This window comes from Sinohyriopsis cumingii, chromosome 19, assembly GCF_028554795.1.
Source record: "Sinohyriopsis cumingii isolate HCF-2022 chromosome 19, ASM2855479v2, whole genome shotgun sequence".
In the NCBI taxonomy this organism is placed as follows: domain Eukaryota; kingdom Metazoa; phylum Mollusca; class Bivalvia; order Unionida; family Unionidae; genus Sinohyriopsis; species Sinohyriopsis cumingii.
This window is the reverse complement of record NC_142979.1, coordinates 26,539,141-26,557,048: the sequence shown is the minus strand read 5'-3', so window position 1 is coordinate 26,557,048 and position 17,908 is coordinate 26,539,141. Positions and strand designations below refer to the sequence as shown.

General features: G+C 35.2%; 1 protein-coding gene across 1 annotated transcript in view; it reads right to left on the bottom strand.

Annotated features, from left to right (window-relative positions):
- Positions 1 to 17,908, bottom strand: part of LOC149775324 (putative E3 ubiquitin-protein ligase HECTD4) — a 243,898-nt gene that overhangs the window by 115,730 nt on the left and 110,260 nt on the right. Inside the window, exons 30-32 of the mRNA XM_089944036.1 lie at positions 15,947 to 16,113; positions 11,709 to 11,855; positions 5,746 to 5,930 (exon numbers count right to left, since the gene is read on the bottom strand). Coding sequence (XP_089800162.1) covers positions 5,746 to 5,930; positions 11,709 to 11,855; positions 15,947 to 16,113 — 499 coding nt within the window. The remainder of the gene's footprint in view (positions 1 to 5,745; positions 5,931 to 11,708; positions 11,856 to 15,946; positions 16,114 to 17,908) is intronic.

The window sequence follows — 17,908 nt, the reverse complement described above, 5'->3', positions numbered from 1 at the left end:
CTATACTGGAATAGTGATTGTAAATATTCAGGAGCACTATTCTGAGATATCCTGTACATTAATTTGGCTTTTCTCAAACAGATTCGGTCTTTAATAGGTAATATTTTTAACCTACCAGCTAAACTTTCCTTGCTTTCTTTCTGGATTGATATTAGCCCAAATGCTCTTTTTTGAAGATGTGCCAGCTTTGCTATGTTTTTATCATTTGAATTACCCCATACTGTACTACAGTAGTCCAAATAGGGTTGTATGTAACTGTTATAAAATAGTTTCCTGTGCCTTTCAGGGAGAAAATGTCTTATCCTACTGAGAAGCCATAAACTTGAATTGACTTTTTTACTGGTATGTTTGATATGTTCAGTCCATGATAGGTTATTATCTACCAGAACACCAAGTAGCCTATCATGACAGACTATTTGCAGATTTGTATCCTTCCATGTCAGACATAGTTCATCACTATCAAGATTTGTCCTTCTTTGCCGTGTTGAGATAAGTAATATTTTAGTTTTACCAGTATTTACCACCATGCCATTACATGTGCACCAGTTTTCCAGTTTGTTTAGTGCATTCTGTAAAGAAATTTCGAGCTCATGCTTTGTGTTTTGGATGTCTGACAATGTTGTGTCATCTGCATAGAGATCTGTAGATGATATTGAGTCTCTTAGTAAAAGTGGTAGGTCATTAATAAATAAAATGAATAGTAGTGGACCTAGAATTGAGCCTTGTGGTACTCCATATCTAATTGTTTCAGGTTCAGACGGAACATTATTTATGTAAACATGTTGTGTTCTCTCATTTAAGTATGAAGTAAACCATCTAATTGTTCTTTCATCACACTGGTAGATTTTCAGTTTCTTCAAAAGGATTTCATGATCCACCATGTCAAAAGCTTTCCTGAAATCTACAAATACAGTTCCTATTATTCTAACTTGGTCAAGTGCTTGAAGCCATTTATCAGTTAGGGAGATCAAGGCAGTCTCACAGGAATGGTTCTGTCTAAAGCCTGATTGATTAGGGTGTAACAGCAAGTGTTTGGTTAAATATGACATGAATGAGTCATGGACATGTTTTTCAATCAATTTTGACAAGTTTGGTAGTATTGAAATTGGTCGGTAGTTATCAGCATCATCCTTAGAACCAGATTTGTGAATAGGAGTTACTTTTGCAGTTTTCCATATTTTGGGGACAGATGAGGTTGCAATACTTAAATTAATTATGAATGTTATGCTATCTACAATAGCAAAGGCAGAAGATTTAATGAGTCGTGGACCAATCTGATCAAGTCCTGTAGCTTTCTTGGTATCAAGTTCACTGAGACATTTTTTAACAAAGTTTTTTGACACTGGTGGGATAGAGAAACATACCTCCTTTGAGATTTTACTGCTGCAGAACTTTTTCAGTTCATTAAAGTTGTTTTCTATCACTGGCTCTTTTAACTTTGTGGTAATGTTGATGAAAAAATCATTGAAAACATTTGCAATGTCAGTTTCATCAGTGACTATGGTGTCATTTACCAGAAGTGAGTGAATTTTATTTGTCTGTTTTTTGTGCGTTCCTCCAGTGAGTTCATTGAAGACTTTCCAAATGGAGTTTGTGTTGCTCTTTTTGTTTTCAAGTAATGATTGATAATAAGTTTTTTTAGCTTTTTTGATCATACTTGTTATTTTATTTCTCCATACTTTATAATGTGCATGGTTTTCCATAGCCTTGAATTTGTCTCGTGTTTTCATAGCATCTAGGATTTCAGTAGTAAGCCAATTAGGTTGAAAATCAGTCTTTACTCAATGTACTTTCAGTGGTGCATGCTTAGATACTACATCCATAAATAAGTCAGTCCACACCCTCATGGCTTCATCTATGTCATCCAAATTTTGGATCATACTCCATGGAACTTTATATAGGTCATTGAGAAATTGTTCTTCATTAAAAGTTTTGAACGATCTGTAAGTGATCGTTTTATGTGTATTTTTCTTATTTTTCTTGCATTTAACCTTTCTTGTCAAAAAAGTAGGATAGTGGTCACTAAGACCAACATTTGGTACATTAACACAAGCCACATTGTCTGGTAGATTAGTATAAATGTGATCAATAAGAGTGCTTGATTTTTCTGTTACCCTTGTAGGCTCATTTACCAGCTGGTCTAGGCCTAATGATTCAATAAATTCCATCCAGTTGTTCCTTATTTGAGTATTGAGAAGGTCCTTATTTATATCTCCGAGTATATATGTTTCTTTCTCCTGTGCTAGAACACTTTCTATTTGTTTCAAAAAGTTATCATTCCAAAATGATTTGGAGGAAGGTGGTCTATAAATGAAACCAGCTAGGAAAGATTTTGCATTATTTTGAAAAATTTCCACCCAGATACTCTCAATTTCATGTGACTCCAAGTCAAGTCGCCTTTTTACATTTACATCTTCCCTAATGTATACAACAAGACCCCCCCCTGCTGTCTCTCTGTCCCTACGAAATGGTTTATTGTAGCCTTGACAGTGAAATAGATCATCATTGTGGTTAGCATTTAATTTGGTTTCAGTGAGTCCTAAAACATGTATATTATTTTCCATGGAAGACAACATTAACTTAATCTGGTCTATCTTTCCCACTATACCTTGTACATTTAAGTGACCTATGTTAAAACCTTTTGTACTTAGTTTCATATCAATTACATGTATGTCATCATGCAATGGGGTACTCACTGAGATTGTCTCCATACTGCTTTTATCATTCTGACATCCTATTTCTATATTTAAATGTTCATATATATTAGCATCTTCAAAGTCACATACAAACCCTGAAAATCCATTTACATTTGCATCTACAATAGTGTCCATTGAATAGTTGGAGTCAAGAGTCCCGATGGGTACATTTAGTTTTTTTGTAAATGAAGCGTTGGCATTCTCCTCTTTGCCAGCTTCCTAATATGTATACATTGATGGACAAAGTCTTTGTTTGTGTCCATATTTATGGCACCTAAAACACTCGATCTGTTTGCCATGATGGCATACCTGTGTCAAGTGCCCAGTTTCTCCACAGTTAAGACAACACTCTTCATTAAAGTGCTTGAAAATAGGGGCATACATGTTAATATTTCTCAGTAGCTGAGAGGTTCCTTTTCTGCTTAGATGAATTTTGTCTCTGTGGTAGAGACTAAGGTTGACATCCTGATTCTGAATGAAGAAAGATTTGTATTGTGGAATGTACTGTAGGTTGAAATCTTCACATAAGTCAATTATCAGATCATTTATTTCTTTGGCCTTGGTGTCCACACGAGGAGGTAGTCCCGATATCATTAATTTACATGTATTTGGGCTGCAATATCTAGCAGCATACAATAAACTTTCAAAATCTGTTTTGAGTTGATTTAGTGACCTTCCCTCACAGGCATCATTTCCACCTACTAAAATAATAATTTGTTTGTATTTGGTTAGGTCACTGTTCATTATTCTGTCAGTGATGTTGTTGATTTTTGCACCTCTTAAAGTCTGTACATCTGTTTTAAAAAGTCTCCTTGGTATTATACTTTTCAAAATTGAGGAGCCAATTATTAGAGTCCTATCTTTTCTGGCTTGTGATGTCGTGTGTTGGACTCTGGATTGTATTTCAGACACATATCTTGGAGGAAGGGGTGCTGAAATTGGTGTTTCAGTTGTGTGAACTACTGTTGTTGATTCTGACACATTTGTCTGAGCACTGGGAAATGCAGTTGTTGGTGAAGGTAACAGACTTGTTTGAACTGCGGGCCATGGATGTACACTTATTGCTGTTGCAGGTGTGTCACATGACTGAGAGGGGGATACTGTTGTCTGCAATGCAGGATTACTTTGGGCATCAGTTTTTATTTGCATGGTCATTTTACATTTTCTTTTGGCTGGTACTGGGACTGTCTGTGTCTGAGCATCTGATACTGTTGATATTTGGGAGTCTGTATGAATTGCTATTTCACATGAGGTTACTTGCTCATTAACCCTTCCCTGTGCTGATTTAATAGCATGTAACTGTAGTTTTAATTCTTCGATTTGGGTCTCCAATTTCCTAATTGTTTTTTGATGTACACACATGGAGAAATCATTAAGGCTTAAGCCATCACTGCTGTGGTCATGATTTATGGAGCGTGTAATTGCCTGACACTCTGGAGGGGTGTTAATTTTATTGCCTGAGTCATTTAGGTCAAAGACTTTAGGAACTGTTTCATGTTTGGTACTACAGCTAGTTACTGGTGTAGATGTCAGCATATAAATGCCTTTAGCATGGGTATTCTCATCCTGTTTACATTTACAGATAATATGATCTAACCATGTGAGACTGTTCAGCCCCTGTATATGTAAGACACATGTTGTTTTATACAATGTAGCTGTCACAGTGTTTTTCTCTTTTGTTCTGTAGATAATACCATTTTGTACACTTGAACTGCATGAAGTCATGCAAGGTTCTGAATCCAATATCTGTTTTACAAACTCAAACTTTTGTGGATCTATATTCACAGTGATACTGTATTTATTATGTTTGACCCTCAAGAATTCTGGAGTGTCAGCCATAATGGATAATTCCAAATCATCATCTGCACCACTGTTTTCATTTTTATTCTGAACATGACTTTCCTGCATGGGATTATCTGTGTGGCTCTGATCTTCAGGTATATCAGACATACTAAAGCCAGAGAATGATGCAGAAAAGGTTGAGCTGAGTGTGTTGAGTAAGGAACCTACAAGGCTGGTATTTAAATATGTTTCCATGATTCTGATATTTTCAGCTTGTTCATAGCAGTGATAGCAAAGTATATCAGATCCTTATTTATGACTAGCACATATCCATAAACTTTTGAATGAACTTGCATAATGTGTTTGAGTTGGTATCAACTGAAGTTCAGATATGGTAGGTGTAGTTCAATTTCAAGTATATCCACTTCGGTAGCCATCTTGGATAGCCAAAAATCCTTTGTTCTGAACAGGTTTCCAAATTCACTTGAATACATGAACATGTGCACATAAAATTTCACTTACACTAACTTAATATTGTCATAAATCCACAGTATAAATGATGGCTACAGGTATTAGCATATTTAACACCAGTTTTTACATCAAGTTCATGGAGCTGAGTGGAGCTGTGTTAAGACCACATATACATGGCAGCCATCTTTTTCATAAACTTGGAATGAATCTCATAAAGTATTTTGTCATATTGCATATTTATATATTATATATTTAATTCATTTTATTTGTATACTGTATATTTAATTCATTTTACTTGTACAATTCATTTAATTTGTAGATTTTAACCATGGCACAGAAAGGTTATCCATCAACCCATCCACCCCCTTACTCAGCAAGCCAGGTTGTGTCTAAGTGGGACCATCTTTTTATGAGCAAAGTTTCACCATAAGAAGTCTTGTGGTGAAAAGCACATATTAATATGGTTGTCTGTTCAGGAGTAGCACTGCTGCAGTAACATTATCTCCAACGATATTGCTATTAACAGTTATAAATTACAAAATATTCATTTTAATCCTAATGTTATCATTTTGCTAAGTTTTAACATTTGTTCTAATGAAATTATACATCTTGTATTCTAAAATTTATTTTTTATATTTGGTTTTCATAAGTTTTGCAAGGGGAAGAACTCTAAAGCCCAAACCTGTGACTCTCAATAGTCAATATCATGGGTTACTTCTCTTGCATAAAGAGAGAGAGAGAGAGAGAGAGAGATAGAGAAAAAGATCACTGTGTGAAGATAATCCCATGAACAGACCTTCCTCTGTCTCCCATGTAACACATCTGCTGGCAAGAACTTGGAAGCCAGCCCATGCCATTGCCGACACTTTCTGCCTGGTGGATTGGGTCTCCATACTCATTTCTGCTCGGTGGTTGGCCAGGCTACACAGCTTGTCCAGTAGGTGGACCAGACCTGACCGAACCAGGCACTTTTCCTCAGCCCTGTTGATTGAAGAAAACTTTACATTACAAATTCACAACAGACTTTTACTTTGTGGAAAATGGGACAAAAACTTAGTGATAAGGAAATTAGCTGAATTTGAGAAAATCAATGAACATGGTAGCAGCAATGGGAGTATCACAAAAGGCTCTGCTCTCCAAAGTTTGTTGCCTGGGAGACCTTATAAATAAGAAACTCTGTTGGAAAACAAAACAAGATGGGCATTCAGAGGCAATAATGCATGTCTTAGATGACATAACATGCTGAAAATCCAATTCTGTCAAGGTATCATCAATATAAATGTACATCATGATTTGGCCTGAGTATTCTTTAGTATATGCTGATACTTAAGTAATATGCTAAATTTGATTGAAATCGGGTGAAGTTATCATGAAGATACTAGTCAGAGGGATCAGCAGTCATGGGACCACAATTCTTCTAAGTGAGACTAAACCAATAAATGGCACTTGCAAGTCTCTGAGATAATGATCATACCAAATTGCACCAGAATATGCTGATTTGCCCTTGTGCTGTACCAATCACCTGTAACATCTGTCCACAAAGCTGAGGAATAAAATTAAATCCATCCAAATTGCAGCTGACAAGACTGAACCCATAAAAGGTGCATCTACATCTTCAGGCAATATACACAACAAAAAAGGTAACAAAGCTATGTTGATTGCAAGCATCATACCATGTAAAGACATGACATTAATTGTCAAGGGCCACAGCTCTATCCAAAATAGAGTTGATGAGACAAAAGCTCCTAAAAAGTACATCTAAGTCTATGAGAAAATGTACACACAAATTGCATCACAATATGTTCAATGGTTAATGAGCCATGCTGCTAACAAGGTTCTGGTGCAGTGGAGGTTAAAACTGATGGAAAATTGGCAATAACTGTCGAAATTGAACCAGATATACCAAAATTTATCAAGGCACATCTACATGTAATAAGCCCAGGGGTATGTTATGTGATGAAGCCTCTGCCAACACTAAATATACTAGCCATCATCAAGAGCCTATCATGTATTAAAAAAACGGCATTAAACACATAGCAACACACATAATAATTTTTGCATCTGTCTGTAAGTTTTTACAAAAAGTACTCAAGAAATTCACTTGTAATTTTCTGAACTTATTGCCAGTTTAATATAACATGAAACCATACTTCTAATTAATTTCAAATGTCACTTTTAAGCAACAGGATATTCAACCAATCAGCAGAAGATATGTCTGTTCCAGATGTGTATGATTTTATTTCTAATGGAAGAATAGGTCATACTCTGTATTTTCATCTGTGGATAATATTTCCAACTTCTGAAAGTGATGATCACATAAACTTCATTTTCTTTATTTACATCAATTATCACACAGCTCCATATTAAGAAATGATGCTTTACACAGTTTCAGCACTCATTCACAGATGCAAGAGCTTTAAATCTAAATTGGTACATTGTAAAAAAATTGCATTTTGTGTGTATACCAATTCAATTCTTGCTTTGAAGAAAAGGTATAAAATTATGTGCAAGGGCTGCTGAGCTATAATGGTTACAAGAAATGTGAACAGATGGACAGGTGGAAAGACAAACTGCTGGATGGATGGAAAAGGTGATTACTATACAGCTTCCAAATCTGGACCCTAATAATTTTACAAAAGTTTAATAACTGTGTATAGAATTATCATTTTTGTGGTCGTTTAAGCTACTAAAATTTATAATTGGGATAGGCATTTTGGATTTGAGGTGATTTCGCTATCTTTTAGGAGTAATACCTTTCTAAAAAAAAAAGTTGAATGATCACTTTAATAATGGTTCACTGCTACAGACCAGCAAAATTTCATTTGCAGACCTGCCAACCCTGACGACTCCATCTCAGTAAGGCAGTTCATTTTTTCTCGTAAGATTGACCAGTTTTCAGCAAGGTGTAACAAAATATCAATAACTGCTATTGTAAAGCTGAAAAACGTAATGTAAGGTTTGACGCAGCAACAATAAACAATATGTTTAACTGAAAAGTATTTAAAGTACACATAGACTTTTTTTTACCACTAGTATAGGTGCACAAACTTTAGTTCCTAACACTATGCAACTCAATGGCTTGTTGCTATCTCTCAGCTTGTAATTCTTGGAAATTCTCTCTTTTCCCATTTCACATGACAACAGCAATCATATCTCCTACCATGAGACATACTCAAACTGGTACCTGATGTCCAATAAATGTAATTGTCCTTTCCAGCTTTTATTCACAAGAATCTGAACATTCCTTTTTATTCTTCTGGACACCATTTTAAAAAAATTCTATTTTTAACAGTTTGATCATGCAGATGCTTCGCATGAACAAATAGGTACAGTTTAAAGCATCTGGGGTGCTGCTGTAAAGTTAGTCTGGTTCCCTGACTAATTTCACTATATCTAATATGAAACCTGGATACAAATCAAACACGGATGAACCAATTATCCAGATTTTCAGCAACGATAACTTTTATGCAGTTTTTGATTGTATGCAGTAAGTCCTTATTTTAAAGGTAATTTTTGTAAGACTTATGGCAAAATTGTAAGGGTTGGCAGGTCTGCATTTCAATTTTCCTTCTCCGAATTACACATAAATAGAAACCCTCACTATATATGTGCTGCCATTCATTCACAGCTATTTTCTCTAAAAACAAATTGACTAAATGTATATTTTTTATTAAATGCGGATTTATTATTCCATAAAACCAACTTAAAAACTGCACAAGTTTGTGCTCTGTCTAATAACTCTAAACACTGCAACCTGTTCAACAGCTCATAACTACTAAATGAAGCATGCATAATTCAACTAAGTGCATTGTGAAAGCACAAAATTACCACAAATGCAATAGGGTCCAAAAACACTGACTTTGGCATAAACAAGAGAGCAAGTTCATGACCAAGACTCCAAGTTACAGCTAACAGTCAGATAAGGAGTGTGACAAGATTTATTTTCTTGTACAAATACAATTTAATATAAATCAAGTTTATATGCACTAGTCACATTTGCACAAATTTATCTGAAAGTAGTTGCTTAAGAAAATTACTATGCTAACTGACATCTAGGTTATCATGTTGAAGGATTATTAAATTCACAACAATTGTTAAAATTATACCAGTTGGAGCCACAAACAAAAGGTTACATGTATTTTATAACTGCTGTTTATCAGCCTTATGCTAACATGATGCTTGTTTGTGTCCTATTGAAACAATGAACCCTTTTGCCTGCTTAATATCAATCTATTTATTTCTATTTTCTTCCCCATCAATATCCCAAATAATTAAAAAATATGAAATTTTAAAATACTTTATGTTTGACAGACAAGTGTTTAAAAAAAATGGGCACATGGAAGTCTAACTCATTAGGAGGGAAGGGGAATAATATAGATCTAACTGCATCATATGCAGATTCACAAGTTATATAGATGTGAGTTGATGAGGGAGAATTGAGTAATTTTAATTGCTGTCAAATACTGTATTTGACATAATATCCATAATGTGCACTTTAAAATGCAATACTTGGGTAAATGTTGTGAGGTTAAAGTGCACATGGCCCCCATCACATTCAATGTAATGTAAAGGCCACTAATTGTTATAATAGTTCCTATTGTCTACATTGTGAACTCACCTCTGGACATGCCTGTTGCGCATCTACTTATCATAATAAAGAAAGGATATTGAGTGAATGCTATGCTATTATTCATACAGTCTGTGAAAAACATGCTTTACCAAAGTCTACATATTCTGAACATCTTTTTTTTTATCTTTCTTATTAAGTCAGTTCAAGTCCCAAATAGCTGATATATGCCATAGCATTGTCATTACCAAGTGACATCATCCCTGACAGCATATTTCTCTGATTTCATATCTGATGCATGTCTAATAATTGGCTCTGGATCACACCATGTGGTACAGTAGGAAAGGTGGCAGTAGGAGTGGATTGTTACCGTTAGGTTTATGCCCGATTTAGTTATGGTGATATTTTGAAGTAAAGAATCATACCAGTGCTCTCATAATCAGTTATATGTTTGACTCGACTTACAGGGGCCCCATGTGACCAAGTGGTCTAAGGTGCTGAACTTTACAGATCACTTGCCTCACATCTCATTTCACATTGGTTCAACTCTCAACTCAGCAAATGAGGGTAGGTGAGAAAGCTTGCCAGTGGTTTGCCATTGGTCGATGGTTCTTCCCAGGTTCTTCCTAAACCAAATATACTGGCTGCCATGTATAGCCTATCCTGTTCTGGCATTGAAACACAAAACCAAACCTGAATCTACAGAGGAAATGTAATAAGGATCATCCAAGTATTCAATGCTATTTGTAAACGATAAATGAATGGTAACAGTCAGCCCAAAGGAAAATTTGTTGGTATGTTGAAGGAATTGATGCTCTACTGGGAAAAATTAATTACCAGGAATTTAAGGTAAGACCATTTCTGTGTTTTAACTGCCTAGTGTTGAAACCATCTTTGATATTATTCAGTGATAACAAGATTTTCAAATTAGCTTCTGTGGTGGATATAAGCAGATGTCTGACTAAAACCACTTTCATTTAGGACCAAGCAGACATCATTAGAAAACCCTTTGTCAATATGACTATCCCTTCAGGGGGAGTAGTGACAAAGCTTTTCATGACAGCCATTTTGGCAGCCATATTAGATATATGCATGGCAACATTTTTATTTTAATACCAAATAGGTATGAATGGGTATGGTAAGACATTGACTGGTGCAAACACCATGTTAACATAGCCATCTATATGGAAGTAAAGCTAACAGTATTTCAAGATGGCCATTATGGTGGTCATATTGAGGGTTAATTTGCTCCTTTTTCATTTAGGACCAACTAGACACCAAAAAATCCTCCATGTCAAAATGACTTTCAAAATAGGAGGAGTAGCAATAACAAGACTTTCAAGATAACCGTATTGATTGTCAGATGACCACTGCTTTGGGAACAACAAGACATTATAAGAAGTCTTCTGCTGAGAATCGATTTTTGCTGTTTTGTAGGGGTAATAAGAATAAGCTTTTCAAGATGGCTGACAGGAAAGCCATATTGGATATCAGATGTGCACTATTTCCATTTAAGACCAACTAGACATAAGTAGTCTTCTGGTGAAAGCACAATGTAGATATGACCTGCCAACTTATCACTACTATGATTTTCCAAATGGCCATTCTGGTGGCCATACTGGATGCCTGAGTGGCACCATTTTCATTTCAGACCTACTAGAACGCATGAGAAGTTTTTTTAATAATATCTTCATGTTGATTTGACCATCTGTTCAGAAGGAGTAGCTATAACAAGATTTTCAAGATGGCAGCAGTGGCAGCCATTATGGATGTGCAAGTGACACTGTTTTAACTTAGGACCAACTAGACATCACAAGTCTTCTAGTTTAGTGATAAGATTTTTAAGATGGCCACAGTGTTGGCCATATTGGACATTAGATCGACACCATTTTCATTTTGGATCAACAATACCATGGGATGACTCTGTGTATTATGTTCATGGCAATCCTCCAAGTAGTTTAGGAGAAGTAACAATAACAAACTTCTGCTAATAGATAGACACACAATGGACAGATGATGGACAACAGATGAAAGACAATCCCATAAACACTTCTGGTCAATGACTAGTAGAGATAAAAACCAGACCTCATAGAATTTTCTAAAGTCTCAAAATATTTTGTCAAATCTCATAATCTAGTACTCTGGAAGTCACAAGTGTGCAAATGGCAGACTGATATTTAATAATTAGATACCTGGTGTATGGAACAATACAAAGAAGGCCTATACTGTTGCAACAGGATATTGGATATCTGGCAGCCAGCTGTACTACAGAGGTCATTGTTTCTGCAAATGCCTCTCGGACTTGACTCACCATTCCTCCACATGTGAGCTCCTCAACTCTGTGATAAAAAAGCATGTTTTATTAATGCTAATGCATAACATGGATCTAAAATGAAACATGTCCTATCAATGCTAATGCATAACATGGATCTAAATGGAACAAGTCCTATCAGTGCTAATGCATAACATGGATCTAAATGGGAACATGTCCTATTAATGCTAATGCATAACATGGATCTAAATGGAACATGTCCTATCAATGATAATGCAAAACATGGATCTAAAATGGAACATGTCCTATTAATGCTAATGCATAACACTGATTTAAATGGGAACATGTCCTATTAATGCTAATGCATAACATGGATCTAAATGGAACATGTCCTATCAATGCTAATGCAAAACATGGATCTAAAATGGAACATGTCCTATCAACGCTAATGCATAACATGGATTTAAATGGGAAGATGTCCTATCAATGCCAATGCATAACATGGATCTAAATGGAACATGTCCTATCAATGCTAATGCATAACATGGATCTAAATGAAACATGTCCTATTAATGCTAATGCAAAACATGGATCTAAATGGATACATATCCTATCCATGCTAATGAATAACATGGATCTAAAATGGATACATATCCTATCCATGCTAATGAATAACATAGATCTAAAATGGATACACATCCTATCCATGCTAATGAATAACATGGATTTAAATGGGAACATGTCTTATCAATGCTAATGAATAACATGGATTTAAATGGGAACATGTCTTATCAATGCTAATACATAACATGGATCTAAACTGGAACATGTCCTATTAATGCTAATGCATAACATGGATCTAAATGGGAACATGTCCTATTAATGCTAATGCATAACATGGATCTAAATGGAACATGTCCTATCAATGCTAATGCAAAACATGGATCTAAAATGGAACATGTCCTATTAATGCTAATGCATAACACTGATTTAAATGGGAACATGTCCTATTAATGCTAATGCATAACATGGATCTAAATGGAACATGTCCTATCAATGCTAATGCAAAACATGGATCTAAAATGGAACATGTCCTATCAATGCTAATGCATAACATGGATTTAAATGGGAAGATGTCCTATCAATGCCAATGCATAACATGGATCTAAATGGAACATGTCCTATCAATGCTAATGCAAAACATGGATCTAAAATGGAACATGTCCTATCAATGCTAATGCAAAACATGGATCTAAAATGGAACATGTCCTATCAATGCTAATGCATAACATAGATCTAAATGGATATATATCCTATCCATGCTAATGATAACATGGATCTAAATGGGAACATGTCCTATCAATGCTAATGCAAAACATGGATCTAAAATGGAACATGTCCTATCAATGCTAATGCATAACATGGATTTAAATGGGAAGATGTCCTATCAATGCCAATGCATAACATGGATCTAAATGGAACATGTCCTATCAATGCTAATGCAAAACATGGATCTAAAATGGAACATGTCCTATCAATGCTAATGCAAAACATGGATCTAAAATGGAACATGTCCTATCAATGCTAATGCATAACATAGATCTAAATGGATACATATCCTATCCATGCTAATGATAACATGGATCTAAATGGGAACATGTCCTATCAATGCTAATGCATAACATGGATCTAAATGGGTACATGTCCTATCAATGCTAATGAATAACATGGATCTAAATGGATACATATCCTATCCATGCTAATGATAACACAGATCTAAATGGATACATGTCCTATCCATGCTAATGAATAACATGGATCTAAATGGATACATATCCTATCCATGCTAATGAATAACATGGATCTAAATGGATACATATCCTATCCATGCTAATGAATAACATGGATCTAAATGGATACATATCCTATCCATGCTAACGAATAACATGGATCTAAATGGACACATATCCTATCTATGCTAATGAATAACATGGATTTAAAATGAATACATATCCTATCCATGCTAATGAATAACATGGATCTAAAATGGAACATGTCCAATCCATGCTAATGAATAACATGGATCTAAATGGATACATATCCTATCCATGCTAATGAATAACATGGATTTAAATGGGAACATGTCTTATCAATGCTAATGAATAACATGGATTTAAATGGGAACATGTCTTATCAATGCTAATGCATAACATGGATTTAAATGGGAACATGTCTTATCAATGCTAATGAGTAACATGGATTTAAAATGGAACATGTCCTATTAATGCTAATGCATAACATGGATTTAAATGGGAACATGTCTTATCAATGCTAATGCATAACATGGATTTAAATGGGAAAAGCTTAAACCTATATCTGCTTGTTACTTACATGACAGTAGATCTATGTCAACATTGTTCTTTTTGTGATTTCAAGTGAACAGTATGCACCCTCCAGCACATTATAGTATGCAATGCAGATTTGAGTCTACATTGTTTTATTTGTGATTTCAAATGAACATACACATTCAGCTGCCAGCACATTATAGTATGCAATGCAGATTTGTGTCCACACTGTAAATTCTATTGTGATTTCAAGTGAAAGCATACACCTGATCTGCCAGCACAGTACAATATGTTATGCAGATCCAAGTCTACACTGTTCTATTTGTGATTTGAAATGATCAGCATCCACCCTGAGATGCCAGAACATTATAGTATGCAATACAGATTTGTCTATGCTATGTTCTATTTGTGCTTTCAAATGAACAGCATACACCCTTTGCTGGAAGCACATTATAGTATACAATGCATATTTGTGTCAACATTGTTTGATTTGAGATGAACAGCATTCACCCTGATCTGCCAAAACATTACAGTATGTGATGCTGATCTGAGTCTACATTGTTCTATTTGTGATTTCTGGAGAAAAGCATACTCATGATCTACCAATGCATTATAATATGCGAAACGGATGCACATCTGTGTCTACACTGTTTGTTCTATTCAAGATTTTAATAAAACAGCATATAACTTGCTCTGCCAGAACATTATAGTATGTGACGATGATTTGTGTCTACACTGTTCTATCTGTGATTACAAGTTAACAGCATGCACCATGATCTGCCTGCACATCACAGTATGTGATGCAGACACACATATCATGCACAGATAGGAGATAATCCTTAGAATGTGTGTGATTTGGATTTTCAATATAGCTTTAACAATGTTTCAGTCATATCACTATGATGTCTGCAGTGTGGCAGTTTATAGTGATGTCTAGCACTGGGGCATCATGCAGCAGACATGAAGCATGATGTCCCACCCAGTCACATTATCCTGACACCAGGTCGACCAGTCCTAACACTAACCTCTTAATGCTGAGTGCCAAGCGAGGCAGCTGTTGTACCACTTTTGTAAGTCTTTGGTATGACTCGACTGGGAATTGAACCCACGACCTCCCAAATCCATGGCGGATGCTCTAACCACTAGGCCACCGGAGCACAATGGAAGACCAACTCTCATCAACTTTAGCTTATTTCTAGGGGATGCCACAATTGATGTAGAAGTCATAATACTTATGAGAAAAGAATTCACAAAACAATTGTATTTAACAGTCCAATTAAGCAGAGATGTGCAAATACATCATTTAATTGTAACAATAATCCCTGCATCACTGACAGACAGCCACGAGCATGTTTGTTCACATGGTTACCAACTTTTTAAACATGTGCAAACAGCATACTAAATTAAGCTGTTTGCACTTGTAAATGTTGCAGCCATACAATAAAGTTTCATTTGAATACCCGAACTGATGATAATGACTTCACTGTTGCCAATGTCACTGCCAGATAATGATACTTATGTATGGCTATTAACGGGAGGTAATAAAACCTGGGTCCCTGGCATTCACAGCTTTTAAAGTTTCTTGTATAAAACAATACAGTCAAACATGTTTGGGTGATCACCTCTTTATACCAGACAGTCATCTATAATGGTCAGGCAAAATAAGCCCCATCTATACATACCTTAGTATAAACTGACTTCTATATAAATGCCATATGTCCCCTAAAGGCCCTGTTTCTGCAAACCATAGTGATGACATTAGCAGACAGACCTGACTGTAATGATATGTTAGTTTTGGGAGTTAATACAATACCTTGGACCATGCCGCAAAACAGACGTGACCGCAGCAACAAGATGAGTGGCTCCCCCAACCCGTGCAGCAGCAGATAATAGCTCCTTCATGTGAATTAGAGCTTGTTTCCTTGTGTTTCCTCGTTTCCACCTCAACTGAGCTGCCTTCAAGAAGTCTTCAGATGAAACCTGAGTAAAACCAATGTCACTTTATAAAAATATTGTATGATTCAGGGTAGTGGGTACTGACTCTCTAATTCTAATACAACATCCATCCCTATAAGGGATCAGGGCTTATGACCATATAGAAACTTGTACTCAAACGTAACCATAATTTTCAAAGGAACTTGACCTGGTTTGAATGTCAGGAACATATGACAATAAACTGTTTTTACCCAAGACATGACAGGATATTTTATGGAGATTGACCTTGCCTGTTTGTCAAAAGCAGTGGAGAGTAGGAGTGCAGAGAAAATCATTACCGATTGATTCTACATTTCAAGCATGATTGCTCCCATTGTTTGAGACTTATGACCACACAGAAAAAAATTAAAACAAACCTGAATAATTACTTATAATGCTTTTGGTAATGCTAGAATGACACCTATGTATCATATTTGAAGTGAGAAAAGCAAGTGAGAAAAAGATAAAATTAGAAAGGCTATATATCAACATGAATCAAAATGATCTTCTCCAACTAGAATGGTGAAAAATGTTTGAGATTAAAAAATGATACACCTCTTCTTCAATAACTTGCAAACAACAGGGGTCCAAAAACAAAGACTGCACTATAAGTGAGGGCATGAGTTACCAAAAACCCTATAAAACAAATTAAGGGCATGCCATTTCCTGCTGGACATTGATTAAGAAAGATCGGGGTTAAAATGGAGTGTAACATTGCTGTTTAATAGCTGACTACTTGTTTTAGTGAATACTTGTTTTAGTGAATACTTGTTTTATAATTACATTGGGAATAATTATCAATAAAAAGCTTCTCTAATGAAGTTGTTTGCGTTTTTGTATTAATTACCTTTATTTTCAGGATACCAAACATCATGCATTACAACACTGTTTTTTACTGATTCACAACAAACATGATTCCTTTTCTTTAAAAGCTAGGGACATTTATTTTGTGAAACAACTAAGTGTTGAAATTCAATTTATAAATTATTTTTTTCTAATAGTAAAATACTGATGCCAGGATTTTATTGCAAGTAATAGTTCTTATCCTTGAGGAAATCAGAGTGCCAATTCAGGAAATTAAAGTTCAAACTTTGGAACTCGCTTACCCATAATAAACCCTATCTGTGAAACAAATTCCTTTTTATCACCCTGTACTTAATCATTGTGCTTGGTTACTTTGATATCTTTGATCACATCTGTGAATGAGTAGGCTAATTTAAGGTATTTTAATGATATTATGAAATATTTATGACTGCTCAACTGATCAAATGAAATGAGTTGACTTGACACTGACCACAAGATCACAGACAGGTAGTATTTGCATGCCTTCTATTTTTTTTTTTTTCCATCCCCTTAATTTTTTTTACAAAAGACATAACATGATAATACAATGCGGTCTGCTTTTAATTGATTGTAACAATACAACTAATACTTCAGCAAGTCACAGATAAAAAAAAACACACAATGAGGTTCACTGAGTAATGCTTGCAGACAAAGCTATGCTGGCAGACTGACACTGTACATATTGGAATACAAAAGAGCATATTACATTGAAACTAAAGATAGAGCTAAAGCAAGAATTTCGCTTTACAAAATTAATAAAGTCTTGCCACCAGTAGGCATTAGTGACAGTTTCATTGTTCAAATGTTCATTAAATATTATTATTTACAGTGTGTTCAGAATGCTGCTTGGAATGAAAATTTAACAAAATACGTGACTTCTTATTAAAAGTTGAGATTTTTTTCATTATATTGTGTTATGTATATGTAATTTAATTATTTGTTTGTTAGTTTTAATTCA